Source organism: Cherax quadricarinatus, chromosome 30 (genome assembly GCF_038502225.1).
Source record: "Cherax quadricarinatus isolate ZL_2023a chromosome 30, ASM3850222v1, whole genome shotgun sequence".
In the NCBI taxonomy this organism is placed as follows: Eukaryota; Metazoa; Arthropoda; class Malacostraca; order Decapoda; family Parastacidae; genus Cherax; species Cherax quadricarinatus.
Genome location: NC_091321.1, coordinates 6401926 through 6423567, shown reverse-complemented (window position 1 = coordinate 6423567; position 21642 = coordinate 6401926). Strand labels below are relative to the sequence as shown.

General features: G+C 39.7%; 1 protein-coding gene across 1 annotated transcript in view; it reads left to right on the top strand.

Annotated features, from left to right (window-relative positions):
* The window catches only part of LOC128692608 (uncharacterized), a 32544-nt gene extending 13515 nt beyond the window's left edge, over positions 1 to 19029 (top strand). The window contains exons 8-10 of the mRNA XM_053781805.2: positions 5095 to 5386; positions 10004 to 12811; positions 18830 to 19029. Of these exons, the coding sequence (XP_053637780.1) occupies positions 5095 to 5386; positions 10004 to 12811; positions 18830 to 18894 (3165 nt within the window). The 3' untranslated portion in view covers positions 18895 to 19029. The remainder of the gene's footprint in view (positions 1 to 5094; positions 5387 to 10003; positions 12812 to 18829) is intronic.
* Positions 19030 to 21642: the final 2613 nt, after the last annotated feature.

Sequence of the window (21642 nt, the reverse complement as noted above, 5' to 3'; positions counted from 1 at the left end):
AACAAGAGCTAGTACATACATGTACACTACACATACATGTACAAGCATATGTGTAGTGTGACCTAAGTGTAAGTAGAAGTAGCAAGACATACCTGAAATCTTGCATGTTTATGAGACAGAGAAAAGACACCAGCAATCCTACCATCGTGTAAAACAAGTACATGCTTCCATTTTACACTCGCTTAGCAGGACTGCAGTACCTCCCTGGGCGGTTGCTGTCTACCAACCTACTACCTAGGACTTTCACCCTCATTCACACACAATGTCTTTGCAGAAGCACTCAGATACAACAGTTTAGATGGCACTCCAAACAGGCAATATCCCAAACTCCTCCTTTAAAGTGTAGGTATTGTAATTCCCACCTCCAGGACTCGAGTCTGGCTAACTGGTTTCCTTGAATCCCTTCACAAAATATTACCGTGCTCACACTCCAACATCTTGTCAGGTCCCCAAAACCATTCATTTCCATTCACTCCTTTCTAACACTCATACATGCCTGCTGTATGTCCAGGCCCCTTGCACACAGAAGGTCTTTTACCCACCATCCTTTCCTAGGACTACCCCTATCCCTCCTCCCCTCCAATACAGATATATACACCCTCCAAGTCATCCTATTATGCTCCATGCTCTCTAAATGACCAAACCACCTCAACAACCCCTCTTCAGCCCTCTGAATAATACTTTCAGTAACTCCACACCTCGTCCTAATTTCTACACTGCGAATTCTCCATACAGTACAGTGGAACCTCTACTTGCGAGTTTAATCCGTTCCATGGCCTTGCTTGCAACTGGATTTGCTTACTTGCAGAGTCAATTTTCCTCTTTTAAATTAACTCTTTCAGGGTCCCAGACTTGTTCTCAGGGTCACCCAAATTTCAAAAAAAAAAAAATTTTTTATTTTTTCTTATGAAAAGATAGAGAATCTTTTCCCGATCATAATGACACCAAAAGTATGAAATTTGATGGAAAACATACGGAATTATGCTCTCGCGAAGTTAGCGGTCTCGATGATGTTTACACATCGGCGATTTTGCCCACTTTGAGCCCTATTTTCGGCCAATTCCAGTGTACTAGTCGACAAAATTCATAACTGTTTCGCTAGAACTCCATTTTTTTCTATCGAATGAGTACAAGAAACCACTCATTTACCGATTTCAGCTATCCAATACGGCGGTCAGAATTTAGCAATTTTACAAATTTCACACAAATTTCAAAAGATGCCAATTTCCAAATAGGGTCCAGAATAAACAAGAAAGACATTCCTGGCACTAAAATAACATTTCATCTGTTCATTAGTCACGTCCCCATACCCCTCTTACATTCTTTTGCTTTCCACTTTGAATTTTTATTCTCACAAAAAAATAGAAGATTTACTGTTATGCAGACTACTGCATTGGTGTAGAAATAGTATAAATAATATCGGCGCACTTGTGAAAGAATATTAGACTCGCTAGTTGATGTGTATTGGATGCTTAGCATGATTTGTTTACTTTTGAACTTTGGCAAAAATCGAACATTTCTGCTACTTTGAGCTCAATTTCAAGGTACTTTTCATTGTAAAAACCAGTCAAAATCATCTAAATTTCTGTAATATGTCTTCCATTCTATAAAATGAGACCAGGAAAACTAGAATACAACAATAAATACCATACGAAAATACAGTGCAAAGTCGCTGTTTTAATCCAAAAACATGGTCAGTTTTTTTTTTCTCATTACGCACTGTGTGCTGCAAGATTTTTTTTATACTGCGCACACTGACCACATAGACCCATTCTTTCATATGTAGGCCTACCAGCTTTCTCTCACTAGATTTGAGGGCGCTAGAATTTAGGTGTACTATTACGTCAAAAACCCTGGTGCGTAAACCATACTAGTACGTCCGAAACCCTGAAAGGGTTAATTGAAATGCAATTAATCCGTTCCAGTGAAATTCTGTACTTCAATAATTTTGCTAACATCAACTCTATGGGTTATTTTTCTATCACAGTTCATCTAATATGACATAACAAACAATATAAATAACATAGAAACCTGATATATACTCTAGAATGAATAAAATGTCATTATATATGTGGCAGCGGTGGCAGCCGACAAGAGTTCATCTTGAGACAGGACAAAATACTCCTTGAATATTTCGCTATCATCAACTCTACGGCTTATTTATCTATCACAGTTCATCTAATATGAAATAATAAACAATATAAATAACATAGAAACCTGATAAATACTCCAGAATGCATAAAATATGTCATTATGTAACAGGTGGAAGCGGCCACAACCGCTCCCTCTTTGTTGTGGTAAACACTGCCATCTAGTGATGGCCTTTTGAAATCGTCTATTATTGTAATTATTATTATGTAGTACATTATCATCGTACATGTATTATTATTATACGTGTTATGTTATTATTATTATCATTCTTTCTTTCAATGTACCAGCCATATTCCACTGAAGTGGGGTGGCCCAAAAGGAAAAACGAAAGTTTCGCCTTTTAAATTTAGTAATATAGTATACAGGAGAAGGGGTTACTAGCCCCTTGCTCCCGGCATTTTATTTGCCTCTTACAACACGCATGGCTTACGGAGGAAGAATTCTGTTCCACTTCTCCATGGAGATAAGAGGAAATAAACAAGAACAAGAACTAGAAGGAAAATAGAAGAAAACCCAGAGGGGTGTGTATATAAATGCTTGTACATGTATGTGTAGTGTGACCTAAGTGTAAGTAGAAGTAGCAAGACATACCCGCAATCTTGCATGTTTGAGACAGAAAAAAGACACCAGGAATCCTACCATCATGTAAAACAATTACAATGGACCCCCGGCATTCGATGGCATCGGTATACGTTAAATCCGGTATTCAATACATTTTAACGCAAAAATTTTGCCTCGCCACTCGTTAAAAAACCCACCACACACGATTCGTCCGGGACGCGTCCACGTGAGTGCCAGTGTTTACAAGCCAGCCAGTGTGCTCGCATCTAAGCATACATTCGGTACATTCCATATTATCACAGTGTATTTGGTGCTTGTTTCTGCAAAGTAAGTCACCATGGGGCCCCAAGAAAGCTTCTAGTGCCAACCCTGTGGTAAAAAGGGTGAGAATTAGTATAGAAATTAAGAAAGACTTTGAAGGGTTTGGGGCTAACCCAAAAAAGCCTTTGTCAGTTGTGGAATCCATTGTGCCTACTTCAAAAATTAAGGAAATGTGTGCAAAGTGGGTTGAACTGCAAACCTTTATGGATGAAAATCACCCTAACACAGCTATTGCAAGCCGTGCTGGTGACTATTACAATGACAATGTTGTGGCCCATTTTAGACAAATCGTAAAGGAATGGGAGATACAGAGCTCTATGGACAGATTTGTTGTGCGACAGAGGTCCAGTGACTTTCAAGCTGGTCCTAGTGGCATTAAAAGAAGAAGGGAAATAACCCCGGAAAAGGACTTGCTACCTCAAGTCCTAATGGAAGGGGATTCCCCTTCTAAACATTAACAACTTCAACACTCTCCCCTCCTCCCATCCCATTAATCATCACCAGATCTTCATTAAAGGTAAGTGTCATGTATTAAATTGTTAGTAGAGTACTACTAACTGTGCATGTCTTCTTCAGGTTGGTAGACAGCAACCACCCAGGGAAGTACTACCGTCCTGCCAGATGACTGTGAAACAGAAACCTGTAACTGTTTTGCATGATGATAGGATTGCTGGTGTCTTTTTCTGTCTCATAAACACGCTAGATAACAGGGATATCTTGCTACTCCAACTTACACTTTGGTCACACTTCACAGACATGCACATGCATATATATATACATACATCTAGGTTTTTCTCCTTTTTCTACATAGCTCTTGTTCTTCTTTATTTCTTCTATTGTCCATGGGGAAGTGGAAAAGAATCTTTCCTCCGTAAGCCATGCGTGTCGTATGAGGCGACTAAAATGCCGGGAGCAATGGGCTAGTAACCCCTTCTCCTGTAGACATTTACTAAAAAAGAGAAGAAAAACTTCATAAAACTGGGATGCTTGAATGTGCGTGGATGTAGTGCGGATGACAAGAAATAGATGATTGCTGATGTTATGAGTGAAAAGAAGTTGGATGTCCTGGCCCTAAGCGAAACAAAGCTGAAGGGGGTAGGGGAGTTTCAGTGGGGGGAAATAAATGGGATTAAATCTGGAGTATCTGAGAGAGTTAGAGCTAAGGAAGGGGTAGCAGTAATGTTGAAGGATCATTTATGGAAGGAGAAAAGAGAATATGAATGTGTGAATTCAAGGATTATGTGGATTAAAGTAAAGGTTGGATGCGAAAAGTGGGTCATAATAAGCGTATATGCACCTGGAGAAGAGAGGAATGTAGAGGAGAGAGAGAGATTTTGAGAGATGTTAAGTGAATGTATAGGAACCTTTGAACCAAGTGAGTGAGTAATTGTGGTAAGGGACCTGAATGCTAAAGTAGGAGAAACTTTTAGAGAGGGTGTGGTATGTAAGTTTGGGGTGCCAGGTGTAAATGATAATGGGAGCCCTTTGATTGAACTTTGTATAGAAAGGGGTTTAGTTATAGGTAATACATATTTTAAGAAAAAGAGGATAAATAAGTATACAAGCTATGATGTAGGGCGAAATGACAGTAGTTTGTTGGATTATGTATTGGTAGATAAAAGACTGTTGAGTAGACTTCAGGATGTACATGTTTATAGAGGGGCCACAGATATATCAGATCACTTTTTAATTGTAGCTACACTGAGAGTAAAAGGTAGATGGGATACAAGGAGAATAGAAGCATCAGGGAAGAGAGAGGTGAAGGTTTATAAACTAAAAGAGGAGGCAGTTAGTGATTCGGGACAACAGTACTCCTTATCAAAGATTGGCTGAGTAGTGTACAAATTCTAGTTTAGTTTCATTTAATGCTGTTGGTGTGGCAGTTTGGAGGGGCATCTGAACTGTAGTATTGGTGTGCCTCTGGCAAGATAATGATGCAGTGAAAGTGTTTCTTCTTTTCTGGGTCACACTGCCTAGGTGGGAGATGGCCAGTATGTTAAAAAAAAAATTATAATAGAAAAAATAATAGATTTTAAGCTAATTCTTGCTTTTACTATGCAGACAAGTGAAGCTACAGGAGGAGATTCATGCATTATCAGTCCAGGACCTTCTGAACGTGACCCTTCTGACCGTTCAGGGTCTCACACACCTCAGAGTACTCGTGGGGAGGGCTCTAATAGTAGTGGTGCTGTAGGAAATGGAGGCACTGCCAACACCTCTCGCACCTCAACACCAAGGAACCCGACCCCACCCAGGCCCACGCATGTTATATCATTGGAGGCATATAAAGCAGAAAAGGCGAAGAGCCAGCAGAGACTCAAGAAGATGTTGGGGATGCTCTTCCATGTTAAAGGTGAGTTTGTAGTGCCATTAGACTTCCCAGTTTCTTGAAGTCTTGTTCACTTCCTTTGTGTTGTGTCTGGTCGAGGCTCAAAGCTCTAAAAAAAATTATATAAAAAAAGTAAAAGTGGGTTTATTTATCTGAAAATTAGCTTCAATAAAATTTAGGCTTTGTTTATATTTTTGGTGTTCTTCACTTCCAGTATAATGGTTGTTATTGCTTAGATATTATTGAATAATTATATTAGTGAAGTTTCCTTCCCCAGTGCTGAAGTTTAATTCTTAAACTGCCCAGGGGGGGGGGGGTAAATGAAATTGTATTGTAGTGTCAAAACATTTTTGGAGAACCCCTTTTTTTTTTATTTGACCTTGGTCTTTCATGTTTTAAAACAGAACAAAAAAAAAATATTAAAATCGGGTCAAAAGTTTCCAAGAAAGTGTCTTGGGGGTTCCTCAGGAGATATTGTAGACAGAAATACACATGTTGGATGTCTTGGAAGCATATAATTAAGAGAGTCTTGAGGAGAACCCATGCCCTGCCTCGTCGAGTCTATGCCTAGTGTGGAACTGAGGGAGGGGCCTCTGGCCAGCTACTCACATGTGATGGGTCTCATGATGTAATAATGTTCAAATGAACCTTGAATTTGGTCACAAATTATCGAAAATATTTAGCCTCCATAGAAAAGTTATATTGGGATCCAAAACTCTCACCTGAAGATGATTACACAGTTACCATTCCTGAAGTCAGGTTGCATACAGAAATGAAACAATGGGTTACAAGGGCTGTACAGTTTTGGCCATTCTGAGGTCTCTTCATTAGTAAATGGACAAAATATACAGCTCTCCTTATCTGTTTCATTTCTGTCCCCTTGTGGGTTTTGAATTATATTGTCTTAAATTTTTAAAACACACTAGTTTTTTTTTCTTTCCAACAAGTCGACCGTCTCCCACCGAGACAGGGTAACCCAAAAAGAAAGGAAAATCCCCCCCCCCCCCCACACAAAAAAAAAAAAAACTTTCTTCATCATTCAACACTTTCAAGTCACTCACACACAATCACTGTCTTTGCAGAGGTGCCCAGATACAACAGTTTAGAGGCATATATAAAGATATATAATATACCCCTGCAAACTGCCAATATCCCAAACCTCTCCTTTAAAGTGTAGGCATTGTACTTCCCATTTCCAGTACTCAAGTCTGGTTATATAAAAATAGCTGGTTTCCCTGAATTCCTTCAGACTCCAACAGCTTGTCAGGTCCCAAAAACCATTCGTCTCCATTCACTCCTATCTAACACGCTCACATATGCTTGCTGGAAGACAAAGCCCCTCGCCCACAAAACCTCCTTTACCCCCTCCCTCTAACCTTTTTGAGGATGACCCCTACCCCACCTTCCTTCCTCTACAGATTTATACACTCTCCAAGTCATTCTACTTTGATCCATTCTCTCTAAATGACCAAACCACCTCAACAACCCCACTTCAGCCCTTTGACTAATACTTTTAGTAACTCCACACCTCCTCCTAATTTCCACACTCCAAATTCTCTGCATAATATTTACACCACACATTGCCCTTAGACAGGACATCTCCACTGCCTCCAGCCACCTCCTTGCGGAAGCATTTGCAACCCAAGCTTCACACCCATATAAGAATGCCGGCACCACTATACTTTCGTACATTCCCTTCTTTGCCTCCATAGATAACGTTTTTTGTCTCCACAGATACCTCAACACACCACTCACCTTTTTTCCTTCATCAATTCTATGGTTAACCTCATCCTTCATAAACCCATCCACTGACAAGTCAACTCCCAAATATCTGAAAACGTTCAGTTCTTCCATACTCCCTCTCTCCAATGTGATATCCAATTCTTCTTTATCTAAATCATTAGATACCCCCATCACCTTACTCTTATCTATGTTCACTCTCAACTTTCTACCTTTACATACCCTCCCAAATTCATCCACTAACCTTTGTAACTTTTCTTTAGAATTTCCCATAAGCACAATATCATTAGCAAAAAGTAGCTGTGTCAACTCCCAATTTTGTATTTGATTTCCCATAATTTAATCCCACCCCTCTCCCCAACACCCTAGCATTTACTTCTTTTACAACCTTTTCTATAAATATATTATTCCTTTCAGGGTTTGTGCCCAAATTTACCCCTCACAGCTTATCAGAGTGAGCTGAGCTCACTCTGATAAGCTGTGAGGGGTAAATTTGGGCCTAGATATGAGAGAATGCATCTGCATTCTCTCATATCTAGGCCCAAGTTTGTTATATGTGGTGAACACATATATCTAGGCCCAAATTTGTTATATGTGGTGCACACATACCACATAGATATGTGGTATGTGTGCACCACATATAACAAATCCTGCAGCACACAGTGCATAATGAGAAAAAAAACTGAGTCCGTAATTTTCCATTAAAACAGCAACTTTGCAGTGTTTTTTCATGTGTTTTTTATTGTTGTATTTGCAATTTCTTGGTCTCATTTGATAGAATGAAAGATATACTACAGAAATAGAGATGATTTTGATTGGTTATAGTACTGGAAATGGCTTGAAACTGAGCTCAAATTAGAGGAAATGTTAAATTTTTGCCAATGTTCAAGGGTAAACAAATGACCTCACACGTCTAATACACACCAGCTGGTGGGTCTAATATACGTTCACTAATGTGGTGATATTATTTATACAATTATTACAATATTGCATAACAGTAAATCTTTTTTTTGGTTTGAATAAAAATTCCTTATGTGAATAAAAAATCAAAATGGAATGCATTTGTAAAGCCTCAAAACATAACTAATGAACAGAGGAAATGTTAGTTTAGTGCCAGGAATGCCTGCATTGTTTATTCTGGACCCTATTTTGAAATTGGAATATTTTGAACTTTGCATTAAATTGGCCAAATTACCATTTTCCGATCCCTTTATTTTGTAGTTGAAACAGTTCATGTGGCGATGTGTGCTCAATCGATAGAATAGAAGTAATGCTAGTGAAATAACTAAGAATTTGGTCAACTAAAGTAATGTAATTGGCCTAAAATGGGAGTCAAAATCGGCAAAATCGCCGATGCGTAAATGTTGTTGACACATCAAAATTTGCAAGAGCATAATTTCGTCAGTTTCCCATCAGATTTCGTACTTTTTGTTTTATTACCTTTCAGAAAAAGATTCTCTACCATTTCATAAGAAAAAATAACAAAAATAAAAAAAAATTTTAATTCTTGGACCCTTGTGCACACTTTGAAATTTGGCCTCTGGACCCTGAAAGGGTTAAACAACCATGGTGACATTACACATCCCTGTCTAAGACCTACTTTTACAAGGAAGTAATCTCCCTCTCTCCTACACACCTTAACCTGAGCCTCACTATCTTCATAAAAACTTTACAGCATATAGTAACTTACTGCCTATTCTATATACATGTACTTGCAACATCTGCCACATTGCTTCCCTATCCACTCTATCATATCCCTTTTCAAAATCCATAAATGCAATGAAAACTTCCCTACCTGTATCTAAATACTGTTCACATATATGCTTCAATGTAAACACTTGATCTACACATCCTCTACCCACTCTAAAACCTCCTTGCTTATCTGCAATCCTACTCTCTTGCTTCTAATTCTTTCAGTAATAACCCTACCGTACACCTTTCCTGGTATATTCAGTAAACTTTTTTTTTTTTTTCAACAAACCAGCCATATCCCACCGAGGCAGGGTGGCCCAAAAAGAAAAACGAAAGTTTCTCTTTTTAAATTTAGTAATTTATACAGGAGAAGGGGTTACTAGCCCCTTGCTCCCGGCATTTTAGTCGCCTCTTACAACACGCATGGCTTACGGAGGAAGAATTCTGTTCCACTTCCCCTATGGAGACAAGAGGAAATAAACAAGAACAAGAACTAGAAAGAAAATAGAAGAAAACCCAAAGGGGTGTGTATATATATGCTTGTACATGTATGTGTGATATGAGGGATATGTTGTGTATCTTTATGTGTGTATGCTTCTAGACTGTTGTATTCTGAGCACCTCTGCAAAAACAGTGATAATGTGCGAGTGTGGTGAAAGTGTTGAATGATGATGAAAGTATTTTCTTTTTGGGGATTTTCTTTCTTTTTTTTGGGTCACCCTGCCTCGGTGGGAGACGGCCGACTTGTTGAAAAAAAAAAAAAACATGTATGTGTAGTGTGACCTAAATACAAGTAGAAATAGCAAGACGTACCTGAAATCTTGCATGTTTATGAGACAGAAAAATGACACCAGCAATCCTACCATCATGTAAAACAATTACAGGTTTCCGTTTTACACTCACTTGGCAGGACGGTAGTACCTCCCTGGGCGGTTGCTGTCTACCAACCTACTACCTAACTCAGTAAACTTAGTCCCCTATAATTTTACAATCTCTTTTGTCCCCCTTCCCTTTATATAAAGGAATTATGTATGCTCTTGCCACACTAGTTTTTTTTTTTTTTTTTTTTTTTTTTACAACAAGTCGGCCGTCTCCCACCGAGGCAGGGTGACCCAAAAAAGAAAGAAAATCCCCAAAAAGAAAACACTAGTTATATTTAGTAAAATAGGCCTAGTTGCATGCAGTTAATATATTTCATTTTACATACAGAGGGTGAAGAGTCTCAGCCGTCAAAATCTGGGGAGTCAACGCCAACTGCCTCAGGTTCTTCTCTTATTGAGGTCACACCTACAGTAGCTTCAAGTTCAACTCCACCAGTTGCATTGAATTCAAACCCAACAACGTCCTCTGGAACCTTAGAAACTGCAGCTCCTTCCATCCCTACCACAGAAACTGGAGAGTTTGAAGCACCATCTAATTCATTAACAAAGAACACAACTGAAGAGAATCCTTCTCCATCGTGTATCAGTATTATTCAAACAACATCTTCAGAAGGAACTAAAAGTGAAGTGTCTGCTTCTTTCACTCTCTCTCTCAAACCACCTAGTATCTCAGCAGCTACCAGCAAGGACATTGACTCTGGTAACAAAGATGATTTAACAACAGAAGAGGGAGAGGGAAGCAACAATGTGTCAGTTACTGCTATGTTCAAGCTTCCTGCAACTACCAAGAGTGATAGTACTAAGGATAATGCAGAAAATGAGGCTGATTTCTTGGCTCCCTCCACAACTGAATCCCCAGATGCACCTATTTCATCACCATCACTTGTAGACTTCTTAAAAGCCACCTCATCAGCAAAGAATGGGACAGCACCTGCCTTACCTTTGTGTGGAAATACTACTATAGAAAACAAAACTTCTACACAACCAACATCTGTTTCTGAGTCAAACCAGACATCTGTAATTTTACCATTAACCCTTCCCTCCAGTACAGCAGTTAGCCAAGGAAGTACAGGGGTGTTTACTTTTGGCCAAACTTCTGTCCCATCTATGAATAAGCTTACTTCTACTCCATCAGTGTTATCTCTTAATTTTCCTCATGCTGTAAGTTCTGTTGCAAATACATTTAGTTTCACTGCACCATCTACAACTAATTTTGCTAACAGTCCATCAAGGACAGTTGAAGATGCACCATCGTCTTCAAAGTCAGTCACTTTGACATTTGGATCTGGTAATACAAACAAGCCTGTTGACTTTCAGCAGTCTAGTTTTGAAGTTACATCGAGTTGCAATAGCATCACTTCAACTGGAAGCGTAATGTCTAGTGGCTTCTTTAGCAACACCCCCATTACAACTGAAACTCCAACCACAACTCAAGTAGGATTTGATGCTTCAGCAATTACTTCCACTGTAGCTGAATCCTCATCCAATTCTTCAGGTGGATTGTTCAATTTTGGTAGTAGGAATATTGCTTCCACTACTCAACAGTCTCCTTTTCCATTTTTGGATCCTAAGAAGTTGCCATCTTCAACTGACTCAACTACTTTGAGTACAGTTAATACCACTGGGTTTTCATTTGGTACATCCCAGACTTCTGCCTCCCCTGTTTTGCCATTTGGATCCACTGGAACCACTCAGGCAACCCCTTCATCAACATCATCAGGATTTGGAAGTGGCTTAACATTTAGCAGTCAGACAGGGTCAACAGCTCCTACTACAGTACCACCTGCTTTTGGTTTATCTACAGCATCTGTTACAGGTCCACCACCTTTTTGTGCAACAGCAGCAGTTAGTACTGCTCTTCCTACATTTAGTTCAACCTCAGTGACACCATCAACTTCAGCATCAAATCAGGCCTCGCATTTTACCTTCGGACAGACAATGGTATCCCCTTCAACTACAACTGCATCTTCCTTGCCCTTTGCATTTGGCTCTACATCTACACAAGTAGCCTCAGGATCATCCTCTGGTGTCTTTCAATTTGGCAAAGCAGCAGCACCAGCAGCTACAGTTACACTTCAATCATTTACCCCTGCTGTAGCAAGCACTCAGAGCAATACTGCTACTTCTTCCTTGTTCGCCTTTGATGCAGGTGGAACAAACACTTTAACTACAGCTGCACCATCAGTTACATCTCCATATACTTTTGGTCCACCTAAAACAAACACCACAGCTCCGGCATTTGGTTCCACTACAAATACGTCTGCCAAACCTGCAGCACCATCTGGATTCAGCTTTTCTTCAGTGCCAACTGCAACTACAACTTCTGCACCAACAACAGGTTTCACATTTGTCTCTCCAGCTTCATCTCCAGCTACTGGATTTCAGTTTGGTTCATCACTTGTAACTCCCTCAGCTAATATAAAATCTAGTTCACCATTCACTTTTGGCAGTAGTGCCGCAAAGACTTCGAATTTTGGTGCTAGTACAGCATCTCCCTTTAGCTTTGGAGGAAGTGCTACTGCTGCCCCATCATTTGGAACTAACCAAAGTCAAAACTTTGGTGCTCCAACAACAGGTGCACCAACTTTTGGAACATCGACACCCAGTTTTGGAACTACAGCAGTCAACCCAACATCTCCATTTGGATCAACTAATGCTTTTGCAGCAACATCCCCAAGCTCATCCTTTAACCCTCCCACCTTTGCACCAACACCTAATAACAAAACGGGTAGTGGTGCTAATCTTTTTGGAGCGCAGGGAGCATCACCATCTTTTGTAAGCTCTAATAATCCAGCCCCATCTCCAAGCTTTGGCAATGCAGGAGCAGCTGGTAGATTTAGTACCCCACAAGCTTCCACATTTGGAGGGGCAACCTTTAACAGCGATAAAAATGTGACTGATAAAAGCTCAGCATTCCAGTTTGGTCAAGGGGCTAATGGTACCCCATCATTTCCTGCAAGTCCTTCAACATTTGGAGGAGGTGCAAATCCCTCAACATTTGCAGGAGCTACCAGTCCTCCAACATTTGCAGGGGTTACCAGTCCTACATCATTTGTTGCTGGACCTTCTGCTACTGGTACATCTGGAGGGCCTGTATTCCAGTTTGGTTCCTCCAATCCTCCATCATTTAATGCAGGTTAGTGACTGCTTCTGGTGTGTGTGTTATTTGCTGCCTGTATCTTCACCTACAGTTCTATAGTTGCTTGCTTGCAGGTAAAAGTGTAGTGCTTTGTTCATGTTGCCTCATCTTTAATTGTCTTGCAGTCCATTACAATCTCTCTGCTTCTGTTTATGTAGAAATAATTTAGCGGACTTGGTCCGCTAGTTACGTCAGAAGACAACGTGGCACTAAGAATATAGGTATTGTAACCCCTAGCACTGCAGTTTGGTACTCTGCTGCATAGTAATTTCATAGTGCTGTACATAGTTTACAGTAATTTTACTTAGCTTTTTGTGGTAGAGAAATGTGTTAACTGCCATGATAGTGGTGACTTGATAACTTTTATTCTGAGTCATCAGTAAAGCTGGTGAAAACAATGTAGTTGATTAAGAAGATGTTCCACTAAAACTCCAGTCTCAACCTTTATTAGTTCAAGTTGGGGCTCTGGTGGCTAACGCTCTCGCTTCACACGGCGAGGGCCTGGGTTCGATTCCCAGCCAGAGTAGAAACATTGGACGTGTTTCTTTCCACCTGTTGTCTATGTTCCCCATCAGTAAAATGGGTACCTGGGTGTTAGTCGACTGGTGTGGGTCGCATCCCGGGACACTGACCTAATTTGCCCGAAATGCAGAGCATAACAAGGGAGTTTCTATATAGTAGTATGTCATTGTTGTCAGCTAGGACTGTATACCTTGTACATGTACTTGTAGTAAATAAAGATATTATTATTATTATTATTATAAGTTTTTGCTTAACACTGAAAGCTATACATTTCTTCTTGGCACTGTCACTTGCTTTAGAAGCCATTGTTAATTTCATTTTACTTAATGTGTAAATAAAGTTGCAGAAAACACATTAAATCCAGGAAAAATTGGAGACTGAATGGCGAGTGTATGAGTGAGTGAGCACAAACAATAAACTGGCATGAGCAGCCTATGGGTCAGGAGGCATTGAAAACAGACAGGTCCTGAACATGGCCACTGTGGCCCATACCAGACGGATGTCAGAGTCATTATATTTGGTCCAGTACTTCAGGAGACAACCAGACTACTGTGTTGCTATGGACAAAATCTGGAATTACTTACTTCCGATACTTCCAACATTTATTTGAAATTGGCAAGATATGTTAATGGGAGGTTTTACTGCAGTCTGGAAATAAGTGTAATGAAAAATGTTAGTATTGGACATTTATAATGGGGTGAGATTTCTGTTGTTGCTATTTTGTACTTTTATATAAAGCAGAATCTTGTGCGTTGTAATGGTTTTTGGTTTACTCCTAGACAGTATTTTGTAATTTCTAGATTTATGTTTCAAAAGGAATTCTCAAAAGCTTTTTAAAAAATCCAGGGAAATACTGCAGTCTGTCTATTCTATTCTTGTATACAGCCTCTCCTCATTTAGCGACGTACTTGTTTACCGACACCTCACTTACAACGGGCTCTCTGACCAGTATTCATACCTAAATAATGTATATTAGAGCTGATTTCCTCTATTCTGTTTATTTCACTATACAGTACACTACTGTATAAACATTAAAAAATATGCCAGAAATGTTATAAATGGTGCAAAGATGACACTGAAACAATATCAAAGCTGGTTGATGCAAACTTAATATCATTATAGTATGCTCCTCACTTAGCGACAAATTCATTTAAAGACGTGGTCTCAGGAACTGAACTCCATCGTTTAGGTGAGGAGAGGCTGTACTGATAATTGGTGACCGTGTACAGTACATATATTTAATTCCAGTGTGTTTGAATCTGTTACTACATTCATGGGGGAGTGTTAGACCTGTAGAGTTCCTACAGCACCTGTTGGGAATGGAAAGCCTTCATGCTTGAGTCAACCAATTGGAACACTGGTTCAGTTCTCTAGATTGAGCTCGCCAGCATCAAGAAACCCGAAGGGTTGAATCTCTTGTGCTATTATGGGTTGGGGCACATTTTGTACTGCTTCCAGTATTTCCTTTACTTTTTGTTGTTTAACCCGTAAACGGTCCAAAAGTATGTATACGTTCACTACCCCAGTGCCCTGAATATTTTGAAAAATAAGTTTTTTTTTTTTTAAAAAAGCACATTTTTCTAAGTGTTATAGGATAAAAAAAAAAATTTTTTAGGGTCAGTACTTACCGAGATATGAGGCCGCAAAGTTGGCACTTAGAGATCACCTGGCGGCAACGTGGAGCGCTGCCGCTTGCAGAAGTGTTGCCGATATATCTTTTTTTCCATTTTTCATATTATTTTATATAATTTTTATGTTCTGGATAATTACAATTTATAGTAGTTCTTGTCATTTCATAACTAATCTTTGTTCTGACACTAGTATTTTTTTTCTATTATCACACTGGCCTATTCCCACCAAGGCAGGGTGGCCTGAAAAAGAAAAACTTTCACCATCATTTACTCCATCACTGTCTTGCCAGAAGGGTGCGACAGTATTAGGTACTGAAATTGTACTCACATTGTCACAAACACATTGACAGGTGGACATTTACACCTGCCTTGATCATTTACTATTGTCTTTGAATATATACAAAGTATTTATAGGTCCCAATGATGTTTTGGATATGTGGAAGTATATAATAATAATGAGGAGGAGGAGGAGAAGAAGAATAAGTAATAATAAAATAATAAGTCCCCTTGAAGCATGAAAAACAGTGTCCACCCCTGACAGTGATGTGATAAGAAGAGATAACATTTGATAAGAGATGACGTTTGATGAGGTTTGATGAGCATTTGCAAGGGTGCAGTGATAAGACTTGATAAGAGAAGATTAGGGCCTGCTTTGTTTTCGCTGGTACACAAACATGTCTGTCTGTCAAGCTCCCTGTCTGTCTGTCTATCCATCTAGCTCTCTGTCTCAGAGAGAGCCACAAGACTGCATCGTCATCATATTTAGTCACATCTTCAAGCAGAGTATAGCACTTTGTCTGGATTTTTTGGGTTATCCTAGGTAATTTACACTATGTATACTTGTATTTATACGTACCTGTGAGACAGAGATAGAGACAGACATGACTCAAGAAATCGTAATGACACGATTGCAAACAAACCATACCCCCGGCCGGGATTGAACCCGCGGTCATAGTCTCAAAACTCCAGCCCGTCGCATTAGCCACTAGACCAGCTAGCCACAATAAGATTCATCCAACTAGGTATATTTCTACACCATACCTAGTTGGATGAATCTTATTGTGGCTAGCTGGTCTAGTGGCTAACGCGACGGGCTGGAGTTTTGAGACTCTATGACCGCGGGTTCAATCCCGGCCGGGGGTATGGTTTGTTTGCAATCGTGTCATTACGATTTCTTGAGTCATGTTGACGGCAGTGAAGGGACTTGAGCTAGAGTTCGTCACGGCCACGCTAGCTGGAGATTCGTCTGTAAAAACTTGCATTTGTGGTCACAGAGGTGCCTGTGCTAACCTTCCTATGGTGTAGAAATATACCTAGTTGGATGAATCTTATTGTGGCTAGCTGGTCTAGTGGCTAACGCGACGGGCTGGAGTTTTGAGACTCTATGACCGCGGGTTCAATCCCGGCCGGGGGTATGGTTTGATAGAGACAGACGGACACAAAGACAGAGACAGACAGGGATAGAGACAGAGAGACAGACAGAGATAAACATAGATACAGACAGACAAATGGAGATAGAGCCAGGCCACCAGCAGCTGGCCAGCCACACAGCTGGCTACTATGCAGCTGGCCAGCCAGCTAGCCAGCCAATCACCCAGTCAGGCAGCCAGCCAGCCAGCTAGAATTGTTTCTCTTTACTTAGGGCATAGGTTACAAGACATTCTGAAAGGGTGTTGCACAAATATTGCACATGGGTTATTATCAATGTTTTTTGATCTTTCTTCGACCACTTGTGGCCACATCCACCTCAGAGCCACTAAACTCAGGGTCAAAATCACTTTCCTCTTTAACCCTTAAATGGTCCAAACGTATATATACGTTTTTTCAACATCTGAATTTGAATGTCGATTTGTTTGGACCGTTTAAGGGTTAAATAGGGGTGTTAATACTACATGACATCAGTGAATCCCAGGTGTTTGCTACACTGTTTGCTCTAGCTGGCGCTCATTTGAACTGGTGCTCCCACAAGGTACTAAGATTTTTTTAATACTGTGCACACTGAGTGTTAGAACCCATTCTATGCTGACAAGGCATCTCAAGCCAGTCGTGCCAAATTTGAAGGCAGGAAAAATAAAACGTATATATACGTTTGGGGCACTAGTGGTAAAAACATATATACAGTGGACCCCCGCATAACGATGGCATCGCATAGCGATTTTTCCGCATAACGATTACTTTTATCGCAAAATTTTTGCCGCTCATACCGATTAAAAACCCGCATACCGATTTTCGTCCGAGACGCGTCCAATGTGCCCTCAGCCAGCCTCACATGTGCCGCTCCGTCCCATTGTTTACCAGCCAGCCTCCGCGGTAACATCCAAGCATACACTCGGAATATTTCGTATTATTACAGTATTTTCGGTGCTGTTTCTGGAAAATAAGTGACCATGGGCCCCAAGAAAGCTTCTAGTGCCAACCCTGTGGTAAAAAGGGTGAGAATTAGTATGGAAATTAAGAAAGATTTTGAAGGGTTTGGGGCTAACCCTGAGAAGCCTATGCCAGTTGTGGAATCCACTGTGCCTACTTCAGAGATTAAGGAAATGTGTGCACAGTGGGTTGAACTGCAAACCTTTATAGATGAAAATCACCCTGACACAGCTGTTGCAAGCCGTGCTGGTGACTATTTCAATGACAATGTTATGGCCCATTTTAGACAAATCGTAAAGGAACGGGAGGTACAGAGCTCTATGGACAGATTTGTTGTGCGACAGAGGTCCAGTGACTCTCAAGCTGGTCCTAGTGGCATTAAAAGAAGAAGGGAAGTAACCCCGGAAAAGGACTTGCTACCTCAAGTCGTAATGGAAGGGGATTCCCCTTCTAAACAGTAAGAAGATAATGCTCTCCCCTCCTCCCATCCCATCAATCATCACCAGATCTTCAATAAAAGTAAGTGTCATTTAATTGTGCATGCCTTTTTCAGTTTGTGTGTATTAAAATTAACATTTCATGTGGTAAAAAAATTTTTTTTTCATACTTTTGGCCGTCTTGCACGGATTAATTTTATTTCCATTATTTCTTATGGGGAAAATTCATTCGCATAACGATTATTTCGCATAACGATGAGCCCTCTTGCACGGATTAAAATCGTTAACCGGGGGTCCACTGTATATGTTTGGACCATTTACGGGTTAAAAAGCACTTGTTAATCTGTATTGGTTTCTACAGTTTTTCATTTTTGGATGACATGTTTAATACCATTGTCATGTGTATTCCCCTCAAGGGAGGGGCTCTTGATCCAAGGAATTAGACTTATCTTCCCATCCTCCCCTTAATTAAATTGAATCTGAATGCCTCCCATTCCCCAGGTGATATATGACCACTGTGGGTTTGGCACTTTCCCCTGATTCAAATAAGTAAATACATTATGTTACAGAAAATTGGCTTCTTTTATTACGTACGTATTTTGTTCTCTGTAATGCTTGACTATTTAGTTTTTCTGAAATGCTGTTTCAAGGTATTTTTGCATGGAATATTATTATTTCATTCATGAAGGAGTTCTATACTTGTAGGGGTCATATAGTACCTGGGGAATGAGAAACAATAGTGCTCAATCTAAGGAAGGGGAGGTCAGGTGCAATTTCTTAATTCAAGAACCATTAATCTTTGTTAATGAACCTTCCTGGAAGGGGTGTGTATGGAGTAAATTGCACTTGTATGGTTATAACCCTTTTGTAATTCATGGCATTTAAGTTAAACCATACAAATGCTTTTTTTATACATTCTTTGTGCACAGTATACATATATTAATTTTTTTTTTTTTTTTGCAATAGCTTAGCTTGAAAGTTGTGGCAGGCATATTCTTGGCCATCTTAAGTATTTTTGTCTATATTAGGTGATATACTTATTGATAAATTATTTACAGGCAACACTGCAAGTTCTGTTGCTCCGAGGAGACCGAGGGCCCGTGTTCCAAGACGACATCGTTAATGAGTGCAGCTCTGTCACACTGAAACCTTCGACATGAACAATTACAAGATTAAGAATCATATATGCATATTTATCCAGTATCAGATTACTTCTTAATGCTTTCATCTTCTATTTGGTGCGAGTGTAGAAGATGCCATTCAGATGTTTGATGTACTGTATATAGCTATTAGCTTTTTAAAATTAAGGCATGTGTTAGGAAGTGTATTTAATGTGTAATCTAGAGTAATACCGTAAGGTGATGTGGATCATTATTACAAGTGGGTGCTATCAAAAACATTTATTAATTTATAATAAAAGTAATTGTGTTTGGAAGTGTTTCTCATCATGGCTGCTAATATCAAATATATCATCTTACGGTCAGCTGACTTATTATTAGGTAGTATCCTGTATTCTTATACAACTTATCTTAGAGAAAAGTACCCCACAGCAAAATCCTGTTTGTACTAAAATTTGGTAATGTGTGTGTTGAGAAACCTGTCTCTTGTGTTCCTTCACCCAATATTTCCACTGTGTTCATATTTACTTTCACTTAATTTTTCAAATGTGCTTAATTCTCTAAATATGTCTACAATACATCAGCACCTTGTGAATGCACACAGTGAGGTTAGAATCATTTTATCCCAATGCATGCACACCATACAAGGCAACTAAAATGCCAAAAGCAAGGGAATGGTTACTCCATTCCCAGTAATTACTAACCAAAAAGGGAAATACGGAAGTGTATGTTTTCCTCTGGTTTTCCTGCTTCTACTCAAAATTTTTAACTAATAAGAATTACCTAGAGAAACTTCATGTCTGTGTTTTTAAGATCTCTTGACACGAGTTTTATTTAGGATGATATCCAGAGGGCTGAGGAGGGATTGTTGAGGTAGTTTGGACATGTAGAGAGGATGGAACGAAATAGAATGTCTTCAAGAGTGTATAAATCTGTAGTGGAGGGAAGGCAGGGTAGATGTCGGCCTAGGAAAGGTTAGAGGGAGGGGTTAAGGGAGGTTTTGTGTGCGAGGAGCTTGGACATCCAGTAAGCATGCGTGTGCGTATTAGATAGGAACGAATGGAGACAAATGGTTTTTAGGGCTTGATATGCTGATTGAGTGTGAGCAGGGTAATACTATTTATGAAGGGATTCAGGGAAACCGGCAGGCCGGACTTGAGTCCTGGAGATGGGAAGTACAGTGCCTGCACTCTGAAGGAGGGATGTCAATGTTGCAGTTTTATAATTGTAGTGTAAGTGCACCTCTGGCAAGACAGTGATGGAGTGAATGATGGCAAAAGTTTTTGTTTTTCAGGCCACCCTACCTTGGTGGAAAACGGCCAGTGTGTTAATAAAACAAAATTCCATTCATGGAAGAAGCACTAAATTCATGGGGGGTCATACAGTACCTGGGTGAATGAGGGGGAAATATCTGATCCAAGGAAGGAGGGGGTAGGCAAATTCCTTGGATCAAAAGGTCATCACTTAGGGCTTACATAGGATTGACAAGAAGCATGAATTCACACTTAAAACACCATAAATATAGATTCAGGCATGATCAAGTTTTGACTTCTCTGTTTATTCATGTAAGATATTTTAATCATATTATTGGTTGGTTTAAACTAAATTTTTATGTTCAAATTAGTTTCTTAAAAGCAATTTAATAGTCAGAACATAAGTTCTGGATTTTACAAGCTGAAGTCGTTCATAATTAATAAAATGTCTGACATACATACTTTGTTCATGCAAGTATGTTTGCACAGTTTAACAAGAAAAACACCCTAGCATTTACTTCCTTTACAACCCCATCTATAAATATATTAAACAACCATGGTGACATTACACATCCCTGTCTAAGACCTACTTTTACCGGGAAGTAGTCTCCCTCTCTTCTACACACCCTAACCTGAGCCTCACTATCCTCATACAAACTCTTTACAGCATTTAATAACTTACCACCTATTCCATATACTTGCAACATCTGCCACATTGCTCCTCTATCCACTCTATCATATGCCTTTTCTAAATCCATAAATGCAATAAAAACTTCCCTACCTTTATCTAAATACTGTTCACATATATGCTTCAATGTAAACACTTGATCTACACATCCCCTACCCACTCTGAAGCCTCCTTGCTCGTCCGCAATTCTACATTCTCTATATCTCTCTCTCTATATATATATATCTATATCTCTTTTTGTTTTTTACAGTGCACTGGGACATGGCCCTTCTCATATATGTAGTTCCATTTGCAAATTACTGGAATGTATGATTAAAAGGAAGATACCGAGCTATGTACTTGGAAACACTTAGTCCCCACCAGTTTGGATATAGCAGGGGTCATTCCACCATAGACCCTGCTAAAGCATCATCTTAAAAAAGTCCTGAACCTCTAGGGAAGTCATACAGTGGTGTGTGGGAAATAATCAGGTTTGTTCCAAGGAAGGGTAGGGTAGCATGATGGCATCACTTCAAATGGACCATAGATCCTTCATTCCTTGATAAGCATTATAAATGCCTTGGTTGTATCTAAATGCAGTTATGGTGATCAAGTATATTCAGCTTCAGCAGCTTCTCTTTCTGGACTTGTCATTCATCTTCAGGAATTGTTTGTGCCGGGGAGCCTTGTTCACCTTGAGGAGCTTCACGATCCTGGAGTTTACCTGGAAGTTTACCTGCAAAACTACTGAATTAACTCCTTCAGATGTTGCATACCTTGGTCTGTTTTCCCTTTCTCTTCACTGTTTCAATTATATCCCTCTCTCCTTATAT